At 39.9% G+C, this 20,587-nt stretch overlaps 1 protein-coding gene and 3 long non-coding RNA genes across 5 annotated transcripts in view; all 4 read right to left on the bottom strand.

Annotated features, from left to right (window-relative positions):
• Positions 1-20,587, bottom strand: part of LOC115177745 (B-cell receptor CD22-like) — a 107,799-nt gene that overhangs the window by 5,738 nt on the left and 81,474 nt on the right. Inside the window, exons 10-12 of one of the 2 annotated variants that reach the window (XM_029738708.1) lie at positions 15,068-15,148; positions 14,795-14,887; positions 13,531-14,655 (exon numbers count right to left, since the gene is read on the bottom strand). The exons of the other annotated variant lie outside the window; for it this stretch is intronic. Coding sequence (XP_029594568.1) covers positions 14,632-14,655; positions 14,795-14,887; positions 15,068-15,148 — 198 coding nt within the window. The 3' untranslated portion in view covers positions 13,531-14,631. Of the gene's footprint in view, positions 1-13,530; positions 14,656-14,794; positions 14,888-15,067; positions 15,149-20,587 lie in introns of those variants that run through there. 2 annotated transcript variants of the gene reach the window in all.
• Positions 2,718-10,828, bottom strand: LOC115177779 (uncharacterized). Its single transcript, XR_003872496.1, has 3 exons — positions 10,733-10,828; positions 2,875-2,978; positions 2,718-2,791 (listed from the first exon to the last, which is right to left on the bottom strand). It is a non-coding gene; the product is annotated as an uncharacterized LOC115177779 (long non-coding RNA).
• Positions 11,484-12,534, bottom strand: LOC115177781 (uncharacterized). Its single transcript, XR_003872498.1, has 2 exons — positions 12,116-12,534; positions 11,484-11,598 (listed from the first exon to the last, which is right to left on the bottom strand). It is a non-coding gene; the product is annotated as an uncharacterized LOC115177781 (long non-coding RNA).
• Positions 17,431-19,977, bottom strand: LOC115177768 (uncharacterized). The gene is made up of 6 exons (XR_003872485.1): positions 19,938-19,977; positions 19,314-19,659; positions 18,542-18,745; positions 18,081-18,419; positions 17,750-17,998; positions 17,431-17,469 (listed from the first exon to the last, which is right to left on the bottom strand). It is a non-coding gene; the product is annotated as an uncharacterized LOC115177768 (long non-coding RNA).

The following is a 20,587-nucleotide window of genomic DNA, read 5'->3' as shown; positions in this document are numbered from 1 at the left end:
TCCCGGATCTGAATAAACTATTTTAGACACAATAATGACAGTCATTCTCTCTCTCGGTTCTCTGTTTCAACTACACCGAAAGAAAATATAAACACAACATGTAAAGTGTTGATTCCATGTTTCATGAGCTGAAATAAATCCCAGAAATGTTCCATATGAACAAAAAGCGTATTTGCCTCCTGCAGCGTGATACATCTCATTCACATAGAGTTGATCAGGCTGTTGATTGTGGCCATACACGTGGTCTGCGGTTGTGAGGCCAGTTGGACGTGCCAAATTCTCTAAAATGACGTTGGAGGCGGCTTACGGTAGATAAATGAACATTCATTTCTCTGATAACAGCTCTAGCGGACATTCCTGCAGTCAGCATGCCAATGGCACACTCCCTCCAAACTTGAGACATATGTGGCATTGTCTTATGTGACAAAACTGCACAGTTTATAGTGGCCTTTTATTGTCCCCAGCACAAGCTGCACCTGTGTAGTAATATGCTGTTTAATCAGCTTCATAATATGCCACACCTGTCAGGTGGATGGATTATCTTGGCAAAGGAGAAATTCTCACAAACAGGGATGTAAACACATTTGTGCACAACATTTGAGAGATGTACATTTTTTGTACATATGGAACATTTCTGGAATATTTTATTTCAGCTCATGAAACATGGAACCAACACATTGCATGTTGCATTTATATTTGTGTTCAGTGTCTAGTATGTCCTCTTATGTGAAATACTATATTTGGTATCACATACCACTACTGTGTCTGTATGACTGCCCTTAATAAGGTAATTACAGTAATAGATGTGAGATGTGTGACAGATTACCTGTGACAGTTAGGGAGACAGGTGAGCCAGCAAACTTTTCTCCGGATGTTATCAATCTGAACCTGTACCCAGCAGAGTCACTCAATCTCAGGTCTGTGATTCTCAGGGTACAGTCACTCTCCTTATCCCCAAGGTACTCTATATGACCCTCATACCCTGGCACTGAGCTCAGATCTTCAGCATCCATATCAGACACCCATTTAGTAAACCAGAAAGCTGTTTTGATCTCATGATAACTGGGATATGTGTAAGAGCCGGATATGTCCACTGTTGACCCCTTCAAGGCACAGATACTCTGATGGGTGTAAGTCACACTCCAACAGTCCTGACCTGAAAGACAAGAAGACAATAGAACACCTTTATATTACCAATACACTTATGTTGTTATGTTCACCTGCAAGAAAACCAAAAGTCACTCAAACAGAAGGAGGAAATACCAAAGAGTCACTAACAAAGACCAAAATATGACCGGTTTCTAGGAAGTGTTCTTTAAGAAACTCATGGGGGTGTCCATTGAAAGTTGACTAGCAATAACAACTGGAACCAGAGACATGAGCGCCCACAATATTTGCCCGATAAGAAAAAAGTAAAAACCTACACCAAACGTGAAGATAGGAAGCAAACCAAAAATGGAGCAAAACAAAAGCAGGGAAGATAAAGAATTGTTTTTCCAGAAATCAGTAAGGGAGAATCAAGTAAAGGTGTTGACTCTCCACATTTCTTAAACAAACTTCATCATCGGCCCAGCCACTCTTAAATATCACCTGGGTCAGCACAGGTGAAACACCTTCCCACTAACCAGATGGACAAGTGAGCACATGTGTAACACATACTGACTAACGAGGTGATCCCATCTCGAAAAAATAAACTAAAAGAAGTCAACACTGTTGATTAAGTAGGAAACTAGTTTTCACCAGTTAAAATCATATGCTGTGAAAGTAACAAGGATGTGACTACTCCCTCAGCTTTGTAGTTTTTTTTTTCATTTTAGATTTTTTTTCATTGGTTATTAAAAAAGTAGTGCTATGGTATACAAGTGCAAAAACATAATGAAAGGTATCTGGTAGTAGTAAATTCATCCATTGACTGCATTTTCATGAATTTGGTTATATATCTTGAAGCCCATTCAACACTGCGTGGCAAAGCATACGGATCTAAAGCAGAAGTGAACTTCACATTCACAGCAAATTAAATAATGATCGTCTGACAACCTGAAACAAATTTTGGAGAAAAAAGTCCAGACTCACACACTGCAGGAGAGTGGAGATTCTCATGCCCTTTTACAGCACAGGAGTAACTGTCTGCATCACTAAAGTAGTCTGAGTACAGGCTGGAAGTGTCCTCCTTTACTTTGTGTCCGTTCTTGTACCAGATGTAGGTGGGGTTGTCAGTCAGAGTACAGGTGGTGATACAGGTCAGTATCTTATCCTGATGTCCACCAGTCACCTTCACCTGAAGATCTGGAGAAAAAACAATATCACTGTAAATCCCTTTATCACTGACTTATCACTCTGATACAAAGATGGAAGAAATCCTATGTTATACAGACATCAATACAAACCAAGACAATTTTCCCGATCTAAATGGAATTCAACAGTTTAACTATATTGAATGTAACTGTACCTGTTACAGACAGAGTGACTCCAGGATTGCCAGTATATCTCCATCCTCCAGTCTGATCTGTAAATTTGAATTTGTACTCAGCTGAGTCACTCTCTCTCAGGTCTGTGATTGACAGGGTGTGACCATTCTCTTTATCCTTACGGTACGTCGCACGACCTTTGTAGTCTGGGTCATCACTCAAACTAACCTTACCCGCAGCATCATTTTTAGTGAACCAGAAGGTTGTTGTGACTGTACCACTAGGATATATGTAAGAGCAGGACAGCTCCACTGTTGACCCCTTCAAGACACAGATACTCTGAGTGGTGTATGTCACACTCCAGCCATCCTGACCCAGTACCACTGAAACACAGTCACACAACACAATGGTATCAGAATGAAGACAAGGCTGATTGGCTCACACTGATGCCTGTAGATTTACAAACCTGTCATGTTATGAATTAGACCATACCGGTCACAGACCAGAGAAAGACCACCAACACACTTCCTGCTGTTCTCAAGGCCATTGTTGCATCTCCCACCCTGCAGTCTTAGAAACATAAATAACATCTCACTCTATAGCTGGTGAATAACTCCACCTGATACATTGAAGTAGAAACTGTAAATGGGGTACAGGGCCTCATTACTGAAAATGAACCAGGCTCATATTGTGTTGTATTGTGCTATATGGTTGTCTATGTGAATACTGTCTGTCTGTAAGTCTATTGCACTATGTATGTAATGTGTGTGACGTGTTGCATGTCTGTCTATTTAAGCTGACATGATGTATGTTGCAAAAATAATTTCCTCATGAATTCAATAAAGTCATGATCATCACCATCATCGTCACCATCATCAACAACAACAACGTATTGAACAGATGTGTATAACTGTAAACACATATTTCTACATTGATTGTTCTGAAGCTTTTTATTCTCAGAATCCCAAATATAGGAGGATAAATGTCCAATTCTCTATTAGACTCCCCCAAACTGGGAGCAAGTGATACACACACACACACACACGGACACACACACACACACAGCATCTGTATTGAAGGCCCATAAGGCCCATGGAGTCTGTATCAAAGTCTAGAGAGCTGGTTGTTAAGGATGTAGAAAAGTTAAAACACATCCTACACAGTATAGATGTCAACACTACTCCCTATCAGTCTGGTCCTGAAGGGCCCTCAGATAAATCACTGTGTCACACACATTTTAAATACTTTATTTGAATCCACAAAAATCGCATTTTAAAGAAAAAGCATCCAAACATTTCGAAGGTCCCTGTATGCATGGCACTCAAGGGTACAGAAAGCACCTCCTTCTCCAAACAGCTAGACTGCCCGCGACAGCTGAAACTGAGCAGTACCTAGCCAATTGTTTTGTCCTAGTTTTTGTCAGGTCCTCAATTTGGAGGCCACAAACTGCAAGCCTGTGAGAGTGGCTCAGACTGCCAAATATCAACGCCACCAGCTAGCACCCAGGCTGTCCAAGCACCACGAGGGGCTGGTATTTAAGCAGCTTCTTTGTAAAGGCCTGCTCCATGTAGCCCTCAAATGAGCAGCCCACTTCCAAAATGAGCACCTCCCCCTGCCCCCCCCCCCCCCAACAACAATATCTGCCGTATTTGGCACATAGGAAAACACATCATCATCAACATAAAACCAGCTTCCCCTTACACAATAATGTTTATGCGTGTCTGCTGTTGGTGAGATTACTTGTCTCACCTCGCTGGCTATCAGGTCAACAAGGTGGTCAAATCCCCCCCCCCCCCCCCCCCCCCCCGGGCACGCGCCTAATTCCTTTGTCCTCTGATCGGCCACTTGGCAAAGGCGATTATGTGTTTCAGCCTGGGGCTGCCTCGTCATCGTTCAACTTTTTCCTGGGCTCTGAGAGCCTATGGAAGCCGTAGGAAGTGTCATGTTACAGCTAAGATCCCCACTCTTCAATAAACAGAGACAAGAAGAACGACTCCTTGTCAGACAGGCCACTTCCTGCATGAAACCTTCTCAGGTTTTTGCCTGCCATATGAGTTATGTTATACTCACAGACACCATTCAAACAGTTTTAGAAACTTTAGGGTGTTTTCTATCCAAAGCCAATAATTATATGCATATTCTAGTTACTGGGCAGGAGTAGTAACCAGATTAAATCGGGTACGTTTTTTTTCCGGCCGTGTAAATACTGCCCCCTAGCCCCAACAGGTTAACAATATGTTGACAATTCTTTATGGATAATATATTATTATTTATAATATATTAGAATGTGTTGCCTTGTCCCTTTGAGTTCTACATGGAACAGGTCAAAGTTCCATTTACATTTGGTCAGTTCCATGATGTTCTTCATTCTATTCAACAAACACATAAAATGTACACTCTTTGTCAGCTGCATCAAAGTGGTACTGAAGGTTCCTGTGTTCTAGACTAGAGCTCTCCCTACTGGCATCTCAACATTACTGCACCATCCTAATAATAATGTCCTCAATAATGTTGGGCTAATAACAACATTACAAACTGACAATACATCAGATAGAATGGTGAAACACAACACTGTCTACTTGACAACGTCACATTTAATCACACAAACACTGATGTCTGTAGTGTTACAACATGCCACTATCATATTATGTTACACTGTTGACCCTTGTGTACAGTACTGGTAGTAGCATTAGTTAGCAGAGGAATCAGTATCATCATCACCATAGCCTGCTGTATTGACTGCTGCTGTCCATATACTGTATAGTCTAATGTAGCCTGTTATCCATATATAGTCTAATGTAGCCTGTTATCCATATATAGTCTAATGTACCCTGTTATCCATATATAGTCTAATGTAGCCTGTTATCCATATATAGTCTAATGTACCCTGTTATCCATATATAGTCTAATGTAGCCTGTTATCCATATATAGTCTAATGTAGCCTGTTATCCACATATAGTCTAATGTAGCCTGTTATCCATATATAGTCTAATGTAGCCTGTTATCCATATGTAGTCTAATGTAGCCTGTTATCCATATATAGTCTAATGTAGCCTGCTGTATTGACTGCTGCTGTCTATATACTATATGTAGCCTGTTATCCATATATAGTCTAATGTAGCCTGTTATCCATATATAGTCTAATGTAGCCTGTAATCCATGTTTATTCTAATGTAGCAAGTTATCCATATATAGTCTAATGTAGACTGTTATCCAAGTATTGTCTAATATAGCCTGCTATCCAAGTATAGTATAATGTAGCCTGCTGTATTGACTGCTGCTGTCTATATACTACATGTAGCCTGTTATCCATATAAAATCTAATGTAGCCTGTTATCCATATATAGTCTAATGTAGCCTGCTATCCATATACAGTTGAAGTCAGAAGATTACATACACCTTATCCAAATACATTTAAACTCATTTTTTCACAACTCCTGACATTTAATCCTTGTAAAAATGCCATGTGAAATATTTTAAGTATGTGAAATGTCAGAATACTAGTAGAGAGAACGATTTATTTCAGCTTTAATTTCTTTCATCACATTCCCAGTGGGTCAGAAGTTTACATACACTCAATTAGTATTTGGTAGCATTGCCTTTAAATTGTTTAACTTGGGTCAAACGTTTCAGGTAGCCTTCCACAAGCTTCCCACAATAAGTTGGGTGAATTTTGGCCCATTCCTCCTGACAGAGCTGGTGTAACTAAGTCAGATTTTTAGGCCTCCTTGCTCACACACGCTTTTTCATTTCTGCCAGCAAATGTGCTATTGGTTTGAGGTCAGGGCTTTGTGATGGCCACTCCAATACCTTGACTTTGTTGTCCTTAAGCCATTTTGCCACAACTTTGGAAGTATGCTTGGGGTCATTGTCCATTTGGAAGACTCATTTGTGACCAAGCTTTAACTTCCTGACTGATGTCTTGAGATGCTTCTTCAAGATATCCACATAATTTTCCCTCCTCATGATGCAATCTACTTTGTGAAGTGCACCAGTCCCTCCTGCAGCAAAGCACCCCCACAACATGATGCTGCCACCCCCGTTCTTCACGGTTGGGATGGTGTTCTTCGGCTTGTAAGCCTCTACCTTTTTCCTCCAAACATAACGATGGTCATTATGGCCAAACAGTTCTATTTTTGTTTCATCAGACCAGAGGATATTTCTCCAAAAGGTACGAACTTTGTCCCCATGCGCAGTTGCAAACCGTGGTCTGGCTTTTTTATGGTGGTTTTGGAGCAGTGGCTTCTTCCTTGCTGAGCGGCCTTTCAGGTTATGTCGATATAGGACTCGTTTTACTGTGGATATAGGTACTTTTGTACCTGTTCATTCCAGCATCTTCACAAGGTCCTTTGCTCTTGTTCTGGGATTGATCTGAACTTTTCGCACCAAAGTACGTTCATCTCTAGGAGACAGAACGGGTCTCCTTCCTGAGCTGTATGACGGCTGCGTGGTCCCGTGGTGTTTATACTTGCGTACTATTGTTTGTACAGATGAACGTGGTACCTTCTGGCGCTTGGAAATTGCTCCCAAGGATGAATCAAACTTGTGGAGGTCTACCATTTTTTCCTGAGGTATTGGCTGATATCTTTTGATTTTCCCATAATGTCAAGCGAAGAGGCACTGAGTTTGAAGGTAGGTCTTAAAATACATCCACAGATAGACGTCAAATTGACTCAAATTATGTCAATTAGCCTATCAGAAGCTTCTAATGCCATGATGTCATTTTCTGGAATTTTCCAAGCTGTTTAAAGGCACAGTCAACTTAGTGTATGTAAACCTCTGACCCACTGGAATTGTGATACAGTGAAATAATCTGTCTGTAAACAATTGTTGGAAAAATTACTTGTGTTATGCACAAAGTAGATGTCCTAACCGACTTGGCAAAACTATAGTTTGTTAAGAAGAAATCTGTGGATTGGTTGAAAAACAAGTTTTAATGACTCCAACCTAAGTGTATGTAAACTTCCGACTTCAACTGTAGATAGTATAATGTAGCCTGCTATCCATATATACACTACAGTTCAAAAGTTTTGGGTCACTTAAAATGTCCTTGTTTTTGAAGAAAAGCACCTTTTTTGTCCGTTAAAATAACATCAAATTGATCAGAAATACAATGTAGACATTGTTAACGTTGTAAATGACTATTGTAGCTGGAAACGGCTGATTTTTAATGGAATATCTACATAGGCGGACAGAGGCCCATTATCAGCAACCATCACTCCTGTGGTCCAGTGGCACGTTGTGTTCGCTAATCCAAGTTTATAATTTTGAAAGGCTAATTGATCATTAGAAAACCCTTTTGCAATTATGTTAGCACAGCTGAAAACTGTTGTCTGATTAAAGAAGCAATAAAACTGGCCTTTGTGGCGGAGGAATCAGAATTAGTTGGGTAACACAGATAATTCAGATGTCTTATGTGCATAATATGCTTATGTGATATACTTGTTATTAGAATGTATCCCTTTGGACTCTGGTATTGGCAGTTGCACTTCTTCCCTCAGTTGGGGATCAGTCACTTGGGGCCCAGAGAGGGGAGATGTCAGGCTTGTCTTTCACATATCCCTGGTGCTCTGCAGAATATCAGACAGGGAAGAGGACAGGATGGAACATTGTCTTCATATGTGAATGTGTCTTTACCTGTTCTTAAACAATGTGAAGGGATGGCGTGATTAATGGGGAACCAATTACTTGTCTCCACAATGTCTGTTCGCAAGTCACTCCCTCCTTTGGCATATTGGGGGGAGGTGTATGGCAGTGTCTGGAACCATTGGATGTCCTCTCTGATGTTGCACTTATCCTGGGATAGTGTATGACCTACAGGCTCACTCCCCTTAGTGAGCTTGTCCAAGAGTGGGGTCAAGAAGGGGTTTAACTTGAGATGGGAGTATCTAGAGTTGACAACTGAGATATGCCATTGGATAAGTTGGTGTATAAAGTACCAGGAACGAGATTAGAACCTCGTGTTAGGGGCCAAACTGAACAATAATTTATAGCAAATGCTATCTGGCTACGGGATACTCCTTTCTCATTTATAAAGTCTCACTTTGTGAACTGTTCCTAATATCTGTAGTTTGTTATGTCGACTAGGGGTGGATCTTTGCTATAAAGGATCTCAGTAGCTGTAACGCCCTGGCCATAGAAAGGGGTTTTTGTTCTGTTTTTGTATTTCTTTGTTTTGGGCCGTGTGTGGCTCCCAATCAGGCACAGCTGAAGTTCGTTGTTGCTGATTGGGAGTCACACATAAGGAGCATGTTTTTCCTTTGGGTTTTGTGGGTAATTGTTTCTGTTCAGTGTGTTTCCTGACAGGACTGTTTCTGGTCGTTTTTGTTTCGTTTTTGTAAAATGTTCTCTTTTTTGAATTAAAATTCTAACGATGAACACATCCTCTGCTGCACCTTGGTCTAATTCTGACGACGGCCGTTACAGTAGCCACATTGTGTTATCACTCTCAACGGTTCATGAGAAATGGTGAATCTTTGAAAGTCATTGCTATTGCAAAGCTCTTATTATTAAAGATTTAGTTTAAGTATAACTCTGACTGGTGTGATAAGTGTGTCTCTCCTTCTTTGATAGTAAAGAAATTAACCACCACACCTTCTTTAGACTAGTTGAGTATCTGGAGCATCAGCATTTGTAGGTTAGATTATTTATTATTCTTATCTCTTCCTTTTTGGGGAGTATTTTCTTAAAACTGCGTTGTTGGTTAAGGGCTTTTAAGTAAGCATTTCACTGTAAGGTCTACACCTGTTGTATTCAGTGCATGTGACAAATAAAATTTGATTTGATTTAACACTACTCCTAAACACAACCCACCATCACTGTGTCTCATGTTAATACTACTCCTAAACACAACCCACCATCACTGTGTCTCATGTTTATACTACTCCTAAACACAACCCACCATCTCTGTGTCTCATGTTAATACTACTCCTAAACACAACCCACCATCACTGTGTCTCATGTTAATACTACTCCTAAACACAACTCACCATCACTGTGTCTCATGTTAATACTACTCCTAAACACAACCCATCATCACTGTGTTTCATGTTAATACTACTCCTAAACACAACCCACCATCACTGTGTCTCATGTTAATACTACTCCTAAACACAACCCACCATCACTGTGTCTCATGTTAATACTACTCCTAAACACAACCCACCATCACTGTGTCTCATGTTTATACTACTCCTAAACACAACCCACCATCACTGAAATCATAAGGTGAATGCACCAATTTGTAAGTCGCTCCGGATAAGAGCGTCTGCTAAATGACTTAAATGTAAATGTACTCCTAAACACAACACACCATCACTGTGTCTCATGTTAATACTACTCCTAAACACAACCCACCATCACTGTGTCGTCTCATGTTAATACTACTCCTAAACACAACCCACCATCACTGTGTCTCATGTTAATACTACTCCTAAACACAACCCACCATCACTGTGTCGTCTCATGTTAATACTACTCCTAAACACACTTTAGGGCCATTTTCAAAATGTCTCCACAACAATCTATTTCTCTCAGAGCTCTTAAAATAGCATGCAGAAGTTTTTATGTGAAACATGTACAATTTACATCCCATCTTTTGTAGCACACAATATATAGCTCAGTATTTGTCAAGGCTGCCAATCATTTTGGTCGTGACTATATATCCAACAATCAGATGACTATGTAAAAATACATTTATACACACACACACACACACACACACAAACACACACACACACACACACACAAACAAACCCCACATGCACACTTTTACGTGACCCTGTTATACTTTGACAGTGAACATGACCCTATTGAATGGAGATCTGGGTATTACTGGCATACTCTACTGATCATGTTTTAAACATGTAAATGAATAAACTGAACTAAACTAAACACATTAAACCACAGTCCAGGATCAGTATTCACAAAGTGTATCAGAGTAGGAGAGCTGATCTGGGATCAGTTTAGCCTTTTAGATCATAATGATATGGACCGTCTGAGACACTTTATGAATACAGGCCCTGATGTAACAACCAAAACACAGTTCAATATAAACCAACAAGTACAAAGATACAGTAAGTCTTGTGATGTATGGCTAAAAACATCAAAAGCTCTGACGAAGGCCTTTGGGCCGATACGTAAGCTTATTAAATACCAGTGATACTATCAAGAGCAGTGTGCGGTTTCCTTCATCCTGTTTTATTGCTTTAATTGTTGCCATGCACCTGCAACAAGACTGCTCAGATGTGCGAGTGCCTTTTGAATCATGGCTAAAAACATCAAAACAAAAACTATATTCCAAGATATCATCAAGTGTACTTACAGAGTGAAGTGAAGGGGAGAGGTCTTGAACAGTTAGTCAACTTACTGTCACTGCGTGGAAACAAGAAGTAGTCTACTGTAAGTGTTAGTAGAAGCAGGCGTAGCCTAAGTGTGAGTTCTGTGGTTGATACATTTTAAAAGTAGCCTTGTCGGGCATTAACATGCATGAACAGCAAGTCACATAAGGGATGTTACTGTATCTAAATAGAAAATGTGCTATAGTCAGCATACTGTAGTTACATTTCTTTATTTGAGGAGTGGGCCTACATGTTTTATAAGAGACAAAATGTGACCCATTCCCATCACTCCACATCAGCTGCATCAAAGTGTTAATGAAGGTTCCAGAACAGATGAAAGGGGTAGTATGTTTGGTTCCAGTGTTCCATACTAGAGCGCTCCCTACTGGCAACTCAACATTATTACAGCCTCCAGTCTATATGTCTCTACTTGTCTAGGAAATCCCAGACGTAGTGAAACAGCTACAACCTTGTTAACATTGTGGGAGGCAACCTGTCTGCCTAGGGAGACTAATATGTCCCAATCATATCCTCATTCACTTGGTTCAATAACAAAATAACAAACTGGCAATAAGGCCGAGGGAGGGAAGGGGGAAGGAAATCACTTTGATTGACACTTCAGTGTGCTGTCTGTGCTGTGTGTCAGAAGACTACAAAAGGGGTGACAACCCCCAACACCCCCATTCTATCCAAACCTCCTGTTCTCTTTTAAAGTAGGGGAAATGTCTCTCTTCCTTTTTCAATCTTCATATTCATTATTCTGTTCTTCCTCTTCCTCCCTCTGTCATATCCGGAAGGTGCGTGGTGTTCAGAGTTGCCATGGTTTCCTGTATCTTCCTCTCTGGTCAGGCTTATGGTTGAAGAGAGAGAGAGAGAGAGCAAGAGAAAGAGAAGGGGGGAGAGAGAGAGAGCGAGAGAGAGAGGGGGGGTAGGGAGAGAGAGGGGGGAAGAGAGGGAGAGGGGATTAGAGAGAGAGAGAGACATTGTTACAAAACTGTATATTGACATAATATGACATTTGAAATGTCTATACGCATTTGGAGATGTTGTGAGTGTAATGATCACTGTACTTTTTTTTGTGTTTATTTGACTTTTGTTAATTATCTATTTCCCTTGCTTTGATAATGTACACATACATTTCCCATGCCAATAAAGCCCTTTGAATTGATTTGAATTTAATTTAATTGAGAGAGAGAAACCTGAAAGTGAAAGTCCTCAAAGGTGCTGCCCATGCTAAACGGACTTTTGGGCACTAGAGTCCTCTATCTATCTCTATAGAGGTATGATATATGAGTTGATTGGTAAAAACCTGCTTAAATATGTTTATAAATGATAGCTGATGTTTTGACAAAGACAGATGTCCTTACCATGTTGAAGTGTACTAGAAGGCTGAGGAGGTGTTGAGGCCTACAGAGTTGTTCCTCTCAGGAGAGGGAGGGGTTCTCTGCAGCCAGCGGTCTAGGTACCTGATCACCAGCCTGGTGCTCTCCAGCTCCATCCCCTGGACAGGAGGACAAACAGCAGGCGCCAATGTGTCGGAGGAAACACTGTTTAACTGACGACCGATGTCAGCTTGCAGGCGCCAGGCCACAAGGAGCTGCTAGAGCATGATGAGACAATGACATCCCGGCCGGCTAAACCCTCCCCTAACCCAGATGACCCTGGGCTCCGCCTCATAGGTCTCCCGGTCACAGCCGGCTGTAACAGTCTGGGATCAAACCCGGGCCTGCAGTGCTGCCTTAGCACTAATTGTTGAATTTGTGATTTCCAACTTGTTGTGTAATGTTTATGTCCAATGGCCAATGAGCACTGATTTGTTTTATCTATAATTTCATATGACAAGGATTGATAAGGATTTGCCAGTAGATTGTCAACTTGATGCATGATGATGACTGCTTGTCTAGCTTGCTAGCTACGATTTTGAAAGTTTGTCCAATCAAAGCTACAGTAGATTTAACGCGATTTGCGTAATTTTGTCTAAGTCAATGACCTTGAGCCTTTTTGGATGGGCATTTCTAATGTAATTGTATGGCAGCACCCAAGGGGCTTGAAATTTTGAGCTCTACCCGAAAATGTTGCGGTGACGTAGTGTCCCCATGAGTGACACAACACTGAGCCAATCACAGCACAACTAGAGAACATTACCAACCCCTACGCTCCGTATTTTATGCTGGCTGCCCCACCACCACAGGAAGCACTAAGCTAGGCTGCAACACCTGCATTTTGGAGCTGCCTTACTCAAGAAAGCAAAAACAAGACCATGTTTGTATGCAACTTTATTAACTCAATGCTTTTTTTTTTTTACTTTGTTTGCAAACTGATATGTGACACGTATTAATTTCAAAATATGCAAAACTAGCAACAAAAAACGCTAACCAGGTGGGGCTCAAAACAGATTTAGCTCTGCCCCAGCTGCCTTGAATGACGTGTCGCCACTGCATGTATTTAGAAATTATAGCCTACCAAAATGTCGGAAATTATAAGTAGAAACATGTCTAAATTACTCAAAAAATAAATCCTGCACCCCCTGTCAAAAATCCTTCTGTTGTCTTTGACTGTAGCCTATAGAACATTTTCTATATTTGTTGTTAGAGTTGGGTGGTGTGGACCTCAGATTTTGACTTGATCACGTTTAGTGGGGTGGTTGCAGATGGGTTATTAGGTTAACAAACAGCTGACCAGTGAATGTAACTGGTGAGGATCAGTGCTGGGTGTTGATCTGTTCAAAGGTGACATCATGTGTCCAATAGGCAGAAATACAAGGAACAGCAGAGTGGAAATAGTTATGAATCAATGTATTAATAGTTCATTAACTGATTAATGTATTTATTGTCTTGAACATTTAGCTTATTTACAACATGAAGCTGATATGATGTTTATCCTGTATAAACTGCAAAGGTAAACATGTAATGTAAAATGAACAATATGGTAAAACCTAAAATAAAATAATAATTCATTTAAAATATGCAATAATGTCTGACAGCAATACAAAGTAAAAACGTTTAAATGTATGTAATGTACTGATTACATCTATTTATATAAAAAATATATCATGACACTGAACAACATGGTATTACGTATTATAAAATTAGTAATAATATCTGACAGCAATACAAAGTAAATCATCATCAACCACTTCAGGAGAAACTTGACCCAAGAGCTAAAAATATTAAAAAGCTGTTATCAAGATTATCTATATTAGTTGCTGAGGAAAGTAGGACTATTGATGTTATAAAACATCTGTATCTGGCAAAATCCAATAGATAAAGATCAGAAATACAATCTTAAACTATAGATAATAAACAGATTGGTACTCAAGAAAAGTAGGCTATTTAAATCATAAAAAATATGGAATTTGAAAAATATAACCCATCTCATTTATCATCAATATACATAATTATCATTATAAGAAAGGAAAATATATATTCCAGCATTTACTCAAAAGTTAAAGTTCATGGTCTGGAAAACCTTCTAGATATGGCAGCAATAGAATAGAGGTGTAAGGTCTAGTTTTGTAATGGAACCTTCAGTCCAGGTTGTGTGGTGATAATTTTCAGTCCAGGTTCAATGTTGGTGGTTCTCTTCGGTCCAGGATCTGTGATGGTTCTGTTCAGTCCAGGTTATGTGGTGGTTCTCTTCAGTCCAGGTTATGTGGTGGTTCTCTTCGGTCCAGGATCTGTGATGGTTCTGTTCAGTCCAGGATCTGTGATGGTTCTGTTCAGTCCAGGTTATGTGGTGGTTCTCTTCAGTCCAGGTTCTGTGGTGCTTCTCTTCAGTCCAGGTTCAATGTTGGTGGTTCTCTTCGGTCCAGGATCTGTGATGGTTCTGTTCAGTCCAGGTTATTTGGTGGTTCTGTTCAGTCCAGGTTATGTGGTGGTTCTCTTCAGTGGGTGATTCCCCTCACATTCTGAAAGAAGACATACTGAAGTAGCACTCCCACTAAACATTTTATACACACACACACACACACACACACACACACACACACACACACACACACACACACACACACACACACACACAGACACACACACACACACACTTACTGCCAGGGTGTCATACTCTGGTGACCTGGTCTTCATGTTCAGAGGTGTGTACATGTCACTGTTGGGGTCACTGGTAGCTTCAGGTTGGACATTCTGTGGACAGAAAGAGAGAGAGAGCGAGAAAGAGAGAGTGGGAGAGAAGGAGAGGGAGGGAGAGAGGAAATGCATGAGTTCTTTGAAACACCAGTCTTTCCATAATTTACTCTAAACCCATTCAAATACTGTATAAAACACACACTCAAGAGCAAACCAAATTCATTATAAGAGAATTACTGCCAGAGTGTCGTAGTCAGCGGACATGGTCCTCATGTTCAGACCTGTGTACGTGTCACTGTTACAGTCAGGATGGACACTCTGTGGAGAGAGAGAGAGAGGTAACAATGAAAATAGTATGAAAGAGACTGTCATGTCACCGTAAATGAATAAAAATAGAGTTGTAACCCCCTGGGTGCACATTTAGTTTTTTGCCCAGCACGACAGCTGAAACCCTGTTGCAACTAATAGAATCACCTGTGTTTCTGCTGTGGCATCACTTCCTCCTGTGGATCTCCTGTATAGAGGAACAGATTGAGTTCTGCTCTTTACTGACCTCTAGTGGAAGTTGATATATTACAAATACATTTTAACAGGTTTCTTATTTTACCTTTATTTAACTAGGCAAGTCAGTTAAGAACAAATTCTTATATACAATGACAGCCTAGAAACAGTGGGTTAACTGCCTTGCTCAGAGGCAGAACGACAGATTTTTATATTTTCAGCTCAGAGATTCAATCTTGCAAGCTTTCGGTTGCAAGTTCAACGCTCTAACCACTAAGCTACCTGCCACCACGGTTGGCCTAGTGGTTAAGGGCATTGGGCCTATAACTTAATTAATTAATTAAGTTAATAACAAATCAGTGTGCTAAGGTGAAAGAATAATACAAATATATATTTTCACTCACCTGAACCACAAGAGTCCAGAGAGACAGAGGATGAGAACCAGAACAACCACTAGGATTCCTACAGCTGCAGTCAGAACTGAGGTTTGTTTCTCTAAATGAAAATGTAGATGATATTATTATGAAGTGAAAATGAATATACAGCAATACAGGACATTAATGCAATACTTGTATATAGAAGCACATGTATAGTTATAAACCACAGTGTAATAAGGCAAACTAGAAGAAGATTACCTTAAAACCTGTTGAGGCCAGGGGGCAGGATCTTATCCCGGTATTGGGATTCATTGTCATGTGACCATGGCGGGGAATTCAAAACTGCAAGAGTAATCATTTCAAATAATCAAATAATCAACTATTTTCCTCCATTTGAAAGATATATCTCCTAAATCTAACCACGCTGTCCGATTTTCAGAGGCTTTACGGAGAATGCATAAAGTTAGGTTATGTGAGGAGAGTACATTGACAATAGCTGCGTGTAATGTTTAGCCAATTCAAAGAAGGGCATCAACAGACAGAAAACTAGCTAGAATTATGCACTTACCTTTGACAATCTGCATCAGATGACACTCATAGGACATTATGTTAGACAATACATGCATTTTTAGTTCCATCAAATTCATATTTATATCCAAAAACAGCATTTACAGTCGCGGTGAAATTCAGAATTTTTTTCGGCTCGAATGCTCCCAGTGAATCCAGCATTACAAATCACGGAATTACTATTCGAAAACATTGGTAAATTATAATATTGTCATTCAAAGAATAATATATTATCATCTCGTAATTGCTACCGAATGGCCAGATCTCAAAATAACTTTACTGGGAAATCACATTTTGCTATAATCACAAACATGTCAAACGTTGTTTAGCATTAATCTTTTGGTCCATTTTTAACCTGAAACATCAGTAAACATCAGTAATATTTTCACACAACCTATCAAGTGTCTAGAATAAACGATTATGACAAAGACACTCTTCTCAGATTTATGCGCAGGCGCAAAAAATGAAGTGAAGACGTGTCAACTTGTAAGCTTTCTAATTCGGTCTGTATTCATCACAGATGCTTCCAACAACTTTCTAAAGATCGTTGACATCTAGTGGAAGCAGTAGGAGTTGCGAACTGAATCCTTTCTCACTATGGTATCTATAAAACAATGACACTAAATAGTACAGTCACAAAATTCTCATTTTTTTTTAAATCTATTTTTCACAGGTTTTTCCCTGCAATATGAGTTTTGTTATACTTACAGACACCATTCAAACTGTTTTAGAAAATTCAGAGTGTTTTCTATCCAAACCTGAACAATAATATGCATATTCTAGCTTCTGAGTTGGTGTAGGAGGCAGTTAAAAATGCGCACATATTTTTTTCCAAAATTCTCAATACTGCCCCCTGGCCTCAACAGGTTTAAAACATTATTTATTATAGAGTATTATTTTGTATAGAATTGTTTAAAGATGTAACTTTACCTGCTACAATGATCATCAGAGCTGTAGAGTTCATAGATCCAATTCCATTCTGTGCCTCACAGTAATATTCTCCTCTGTCCTCAGAGATGATGTTAGTGATGCTGTAACTCTGTCCTGATGCTTTTGATGAGGTTACATTCTTCTTGTACCAGGTGTAATTGTCCACAGGTGGGTTGGCATCACTGCTGCAGGTCAGAGTCACTGAACTGCCCTCCACTATTTCACCAGAGGGACTGACTGACACTGAGGTGTTCTTTGGGCCAACTGGTGGACAATTTGTAACAATACATTGTTCATATATAGAGCTTTACATGAGGAGCATCATGGAACTTACTTATGATTGAAATAAATGAAATATGAATATAAATATGTGTAACTTAGACATTAATGTAACAATACAGTGTTTGTGAAGTACGTGTAGTTCCCTACAATAATGGTATGAGTACAATCATGGAACTTGGACATAGATTGAAATAATAGATAGAATAGAATAGAGAAGATGTTACTAAAATAATACAACTGGAGATGGATCACACAGACTCACATCTGACAGTGAGAGTCTCTTCAGGAGAGTAGAGATCCTCATGGCCTTCAACAGCACAGGAGTATCTGCCTGTATCCTCACTGCTGACTGGGTTTAGGAACAGACTGTTAGATTGGGTGGTTACATGTCCATTCTTGTACCAGATGTAAGTGGGGTTGGGGTTGTCAGTCAGAGTACAGGTGGTGCTACAGGTCAGTGTCACCTTCTGTCCCTCTGTCACAGTGGCAGGAGTCACCTTCACCTGAAGACCTAAATGAAAGGGCATTAAAACACTGAGTATATCATTAAGTAATAGTTTTCAGTATTGATACGATGTGACATGTAGTGTTACCTGTGACAGTCAGAGTTGTTCCAGGGAAGGTGGGCTCCCAGTTTGTCTGATCTGTTCTGAATCTAAACTTATACTCAGCCGAATCCTCCTCTCTCAGGTCTGTGATTCTCAGGGTGGAGTCACTCTGCATATTTCCAAGGTACTCCACACGACCTCCATAACCCGGGCTCAGGATTTGAGGGGCCTCATCAAGTTTTCCTTTTGTATACCATTTTGTTTCAGAGACTGTATGACCCCTGGGATATGTGTAAGAGCAGGATATGTTCACTGATGACCCCTTCAGGGTACAGATCCTCTGATGGGTGTAAGTCAGGTGGAAATAACTCTGAGCCCTAACAGCTGAAACACAAGTACATTTTTCAAATGGTGTCTGTATTTTGAACTGTAAAATCTGTAACAACCATTAATCAGAATGAATGATGATTTTGACAGACTTTATAAAGTGTATTAGTCACACTCACACACTGCAGGAGAATTGATGCCTTTTACAACACAGTAGAAGCTGTCTTCAGTTTTGAAGTAGACTGAGTACGAGGGGGAGGAGGCCTCTTGTACAATCTTACTGTTCCTGTACCAGATGTAGGTGGGGTTACCAGTCAGAGTACAGGTGGTGCTACAGGTCAGTGTCGTTAACCACCATGTAGTGGTCACCTTCACCTGCAGGTCTGGAGTAGATAACAACATTAAACCCTCAATGACCTGTTGTCTAGTTCAAATGAGGCAGGAGAGGACCTGCTCAAATCATCAATTCAGACATTCCTATTTTACGCATACTTTCATATTTATATTATTTAAATACAAATTAAGACAATTTTCCAGAACCAATTAAACAGATCAACACTATATATAATATCACTGTACCTGTAACAGACAGAGTGATTAAACAGATCAACACTATATATAAAATCACTGTACCTGTAACAGACAGAGTGATTAAACAGATCAACACTATATATAATATCACTGTACCTGTAACAGACAGTGTTTAAACAGATCAACACTATATATAATATCACTGTACCTGTAACAGACAGTGTTTAAACAGATCAACACTATATATAATATCACTATACATGTAACAGACAGAGTGATTAAACAGATCAACACTATATATAATATCACTGTACCTGTAACTGACAGAGTGATTAAACAGATCAACACTATATATAATATCACTGTATCTGTAACTGACAGAGTTTAAACAGATCAACACTATATATAATGTAACAGTACCTGTAACAGACAGAGTGACTCCAGGATAACCAGAATATCTCCCTCCAGTCTGATCTGTTATAAATCTGAACTTGTATGCAGCTGAGTCTCTCTCTCTCAGGTCTGTGATTGTCAGGTTGTGTCCATTTACTTAATCCTTACGATACGTCACACGACCTTTGTAGTCTGGGTCATCACTCAGACTCACATATTTCTCCTCAGCATAATTTTTTTGTGAACCAGAAGGTAGTTGATACTGTACCACTGGGATATGTGTAAGAGCAGGACAGCTCCACTGTTGACCCCTTCAAGGTACAGATACTCTGAGTGGTGTATGTAACACTCCAGCCATCCTGACCCAGTACAACTGAAACAGTTAGACATCACAAGGACGCTACATTAAGTTCAAGGTCTTTTGACTCACATTAACACTTTGTTCCATAGTTGCTAAGTTGAGACATAGATACTCTTGAGTGAGAATGGAAACAACAGATAAGCTTCACTCAGTGAGGTGTGAAAGACAACTGTTTACAGTGAAGTGGAGACACTAAATGTGTCGTCAGTAGAACATAAAAATGGTTATGCTTTTAGAAATGTCTGTAGATTCACAAACCGGGCAACTAAAAGATAAGAATGAGACCATACCTGCTACAGACCAGAGAAAGACCACCAACACACTTCCTGCTGTTCTCAAGGCCATTGTTGCATCTCCCACCCTGCAGTCTTAGAAACATAAACAACAAGTCACTCTATAGCTGGTGAATAACTCCACCTGATACATTGAAGTAGAAACTGTAAATGGGGTACAGGGCCTCATTACTGAAAATGAACCAGGCTCATATTGTGTTGTGTTGTATTGTGCTATATGGTTGTCTATGTGAATACTGTCTGTCTGTAAGTCTATTGCACTATGTATGTAATGTGTGTGACGTGTTGCATGTCTGTCTACGTCTGTCTATTTAAGATGACATGATGTATGATGCAATAATTACAATGAAGTCGTCATCATTATAAACAACAATCACTTATTGAACAGATCTGTATAACTGTAAACACATATTTCTACATTGATTGTTCTGAAGCTGTTTTATTCTCAGATCCCCAAATATAGGAGGATAAATGTTCAAACCTCTACGGTCCGTCAAGCTGTACAGCAGCCTAAAGACTGACCACCAGGTTCAATGATAGCTCCTATCCCCAAGCTGTGAGGATAAACAGCAAGTGACTCACACACACACACACACACACACACACACGCACACGCACACCCACAAACGCACACACAGAAACGCACA

Source organism: Salmo trutta, chromosome 38, assembly GCF_901001165.1.
Source record: "Salmo trutta chromosome 38, fSalTru1.1, whole genome shotgun sequence".
NCBI classification, from domain to species: domain Eukaryota; kingdom Metazoa; phylum Chordata; class Actinopteri; order Salmoniformes; family Salmonidae; genus Salmo; species Salmo trutta.
Note: the sequence above shows the minus strand (reverse complement) of the source record. Positions and strands in the feature narration are given on the sequence as shown.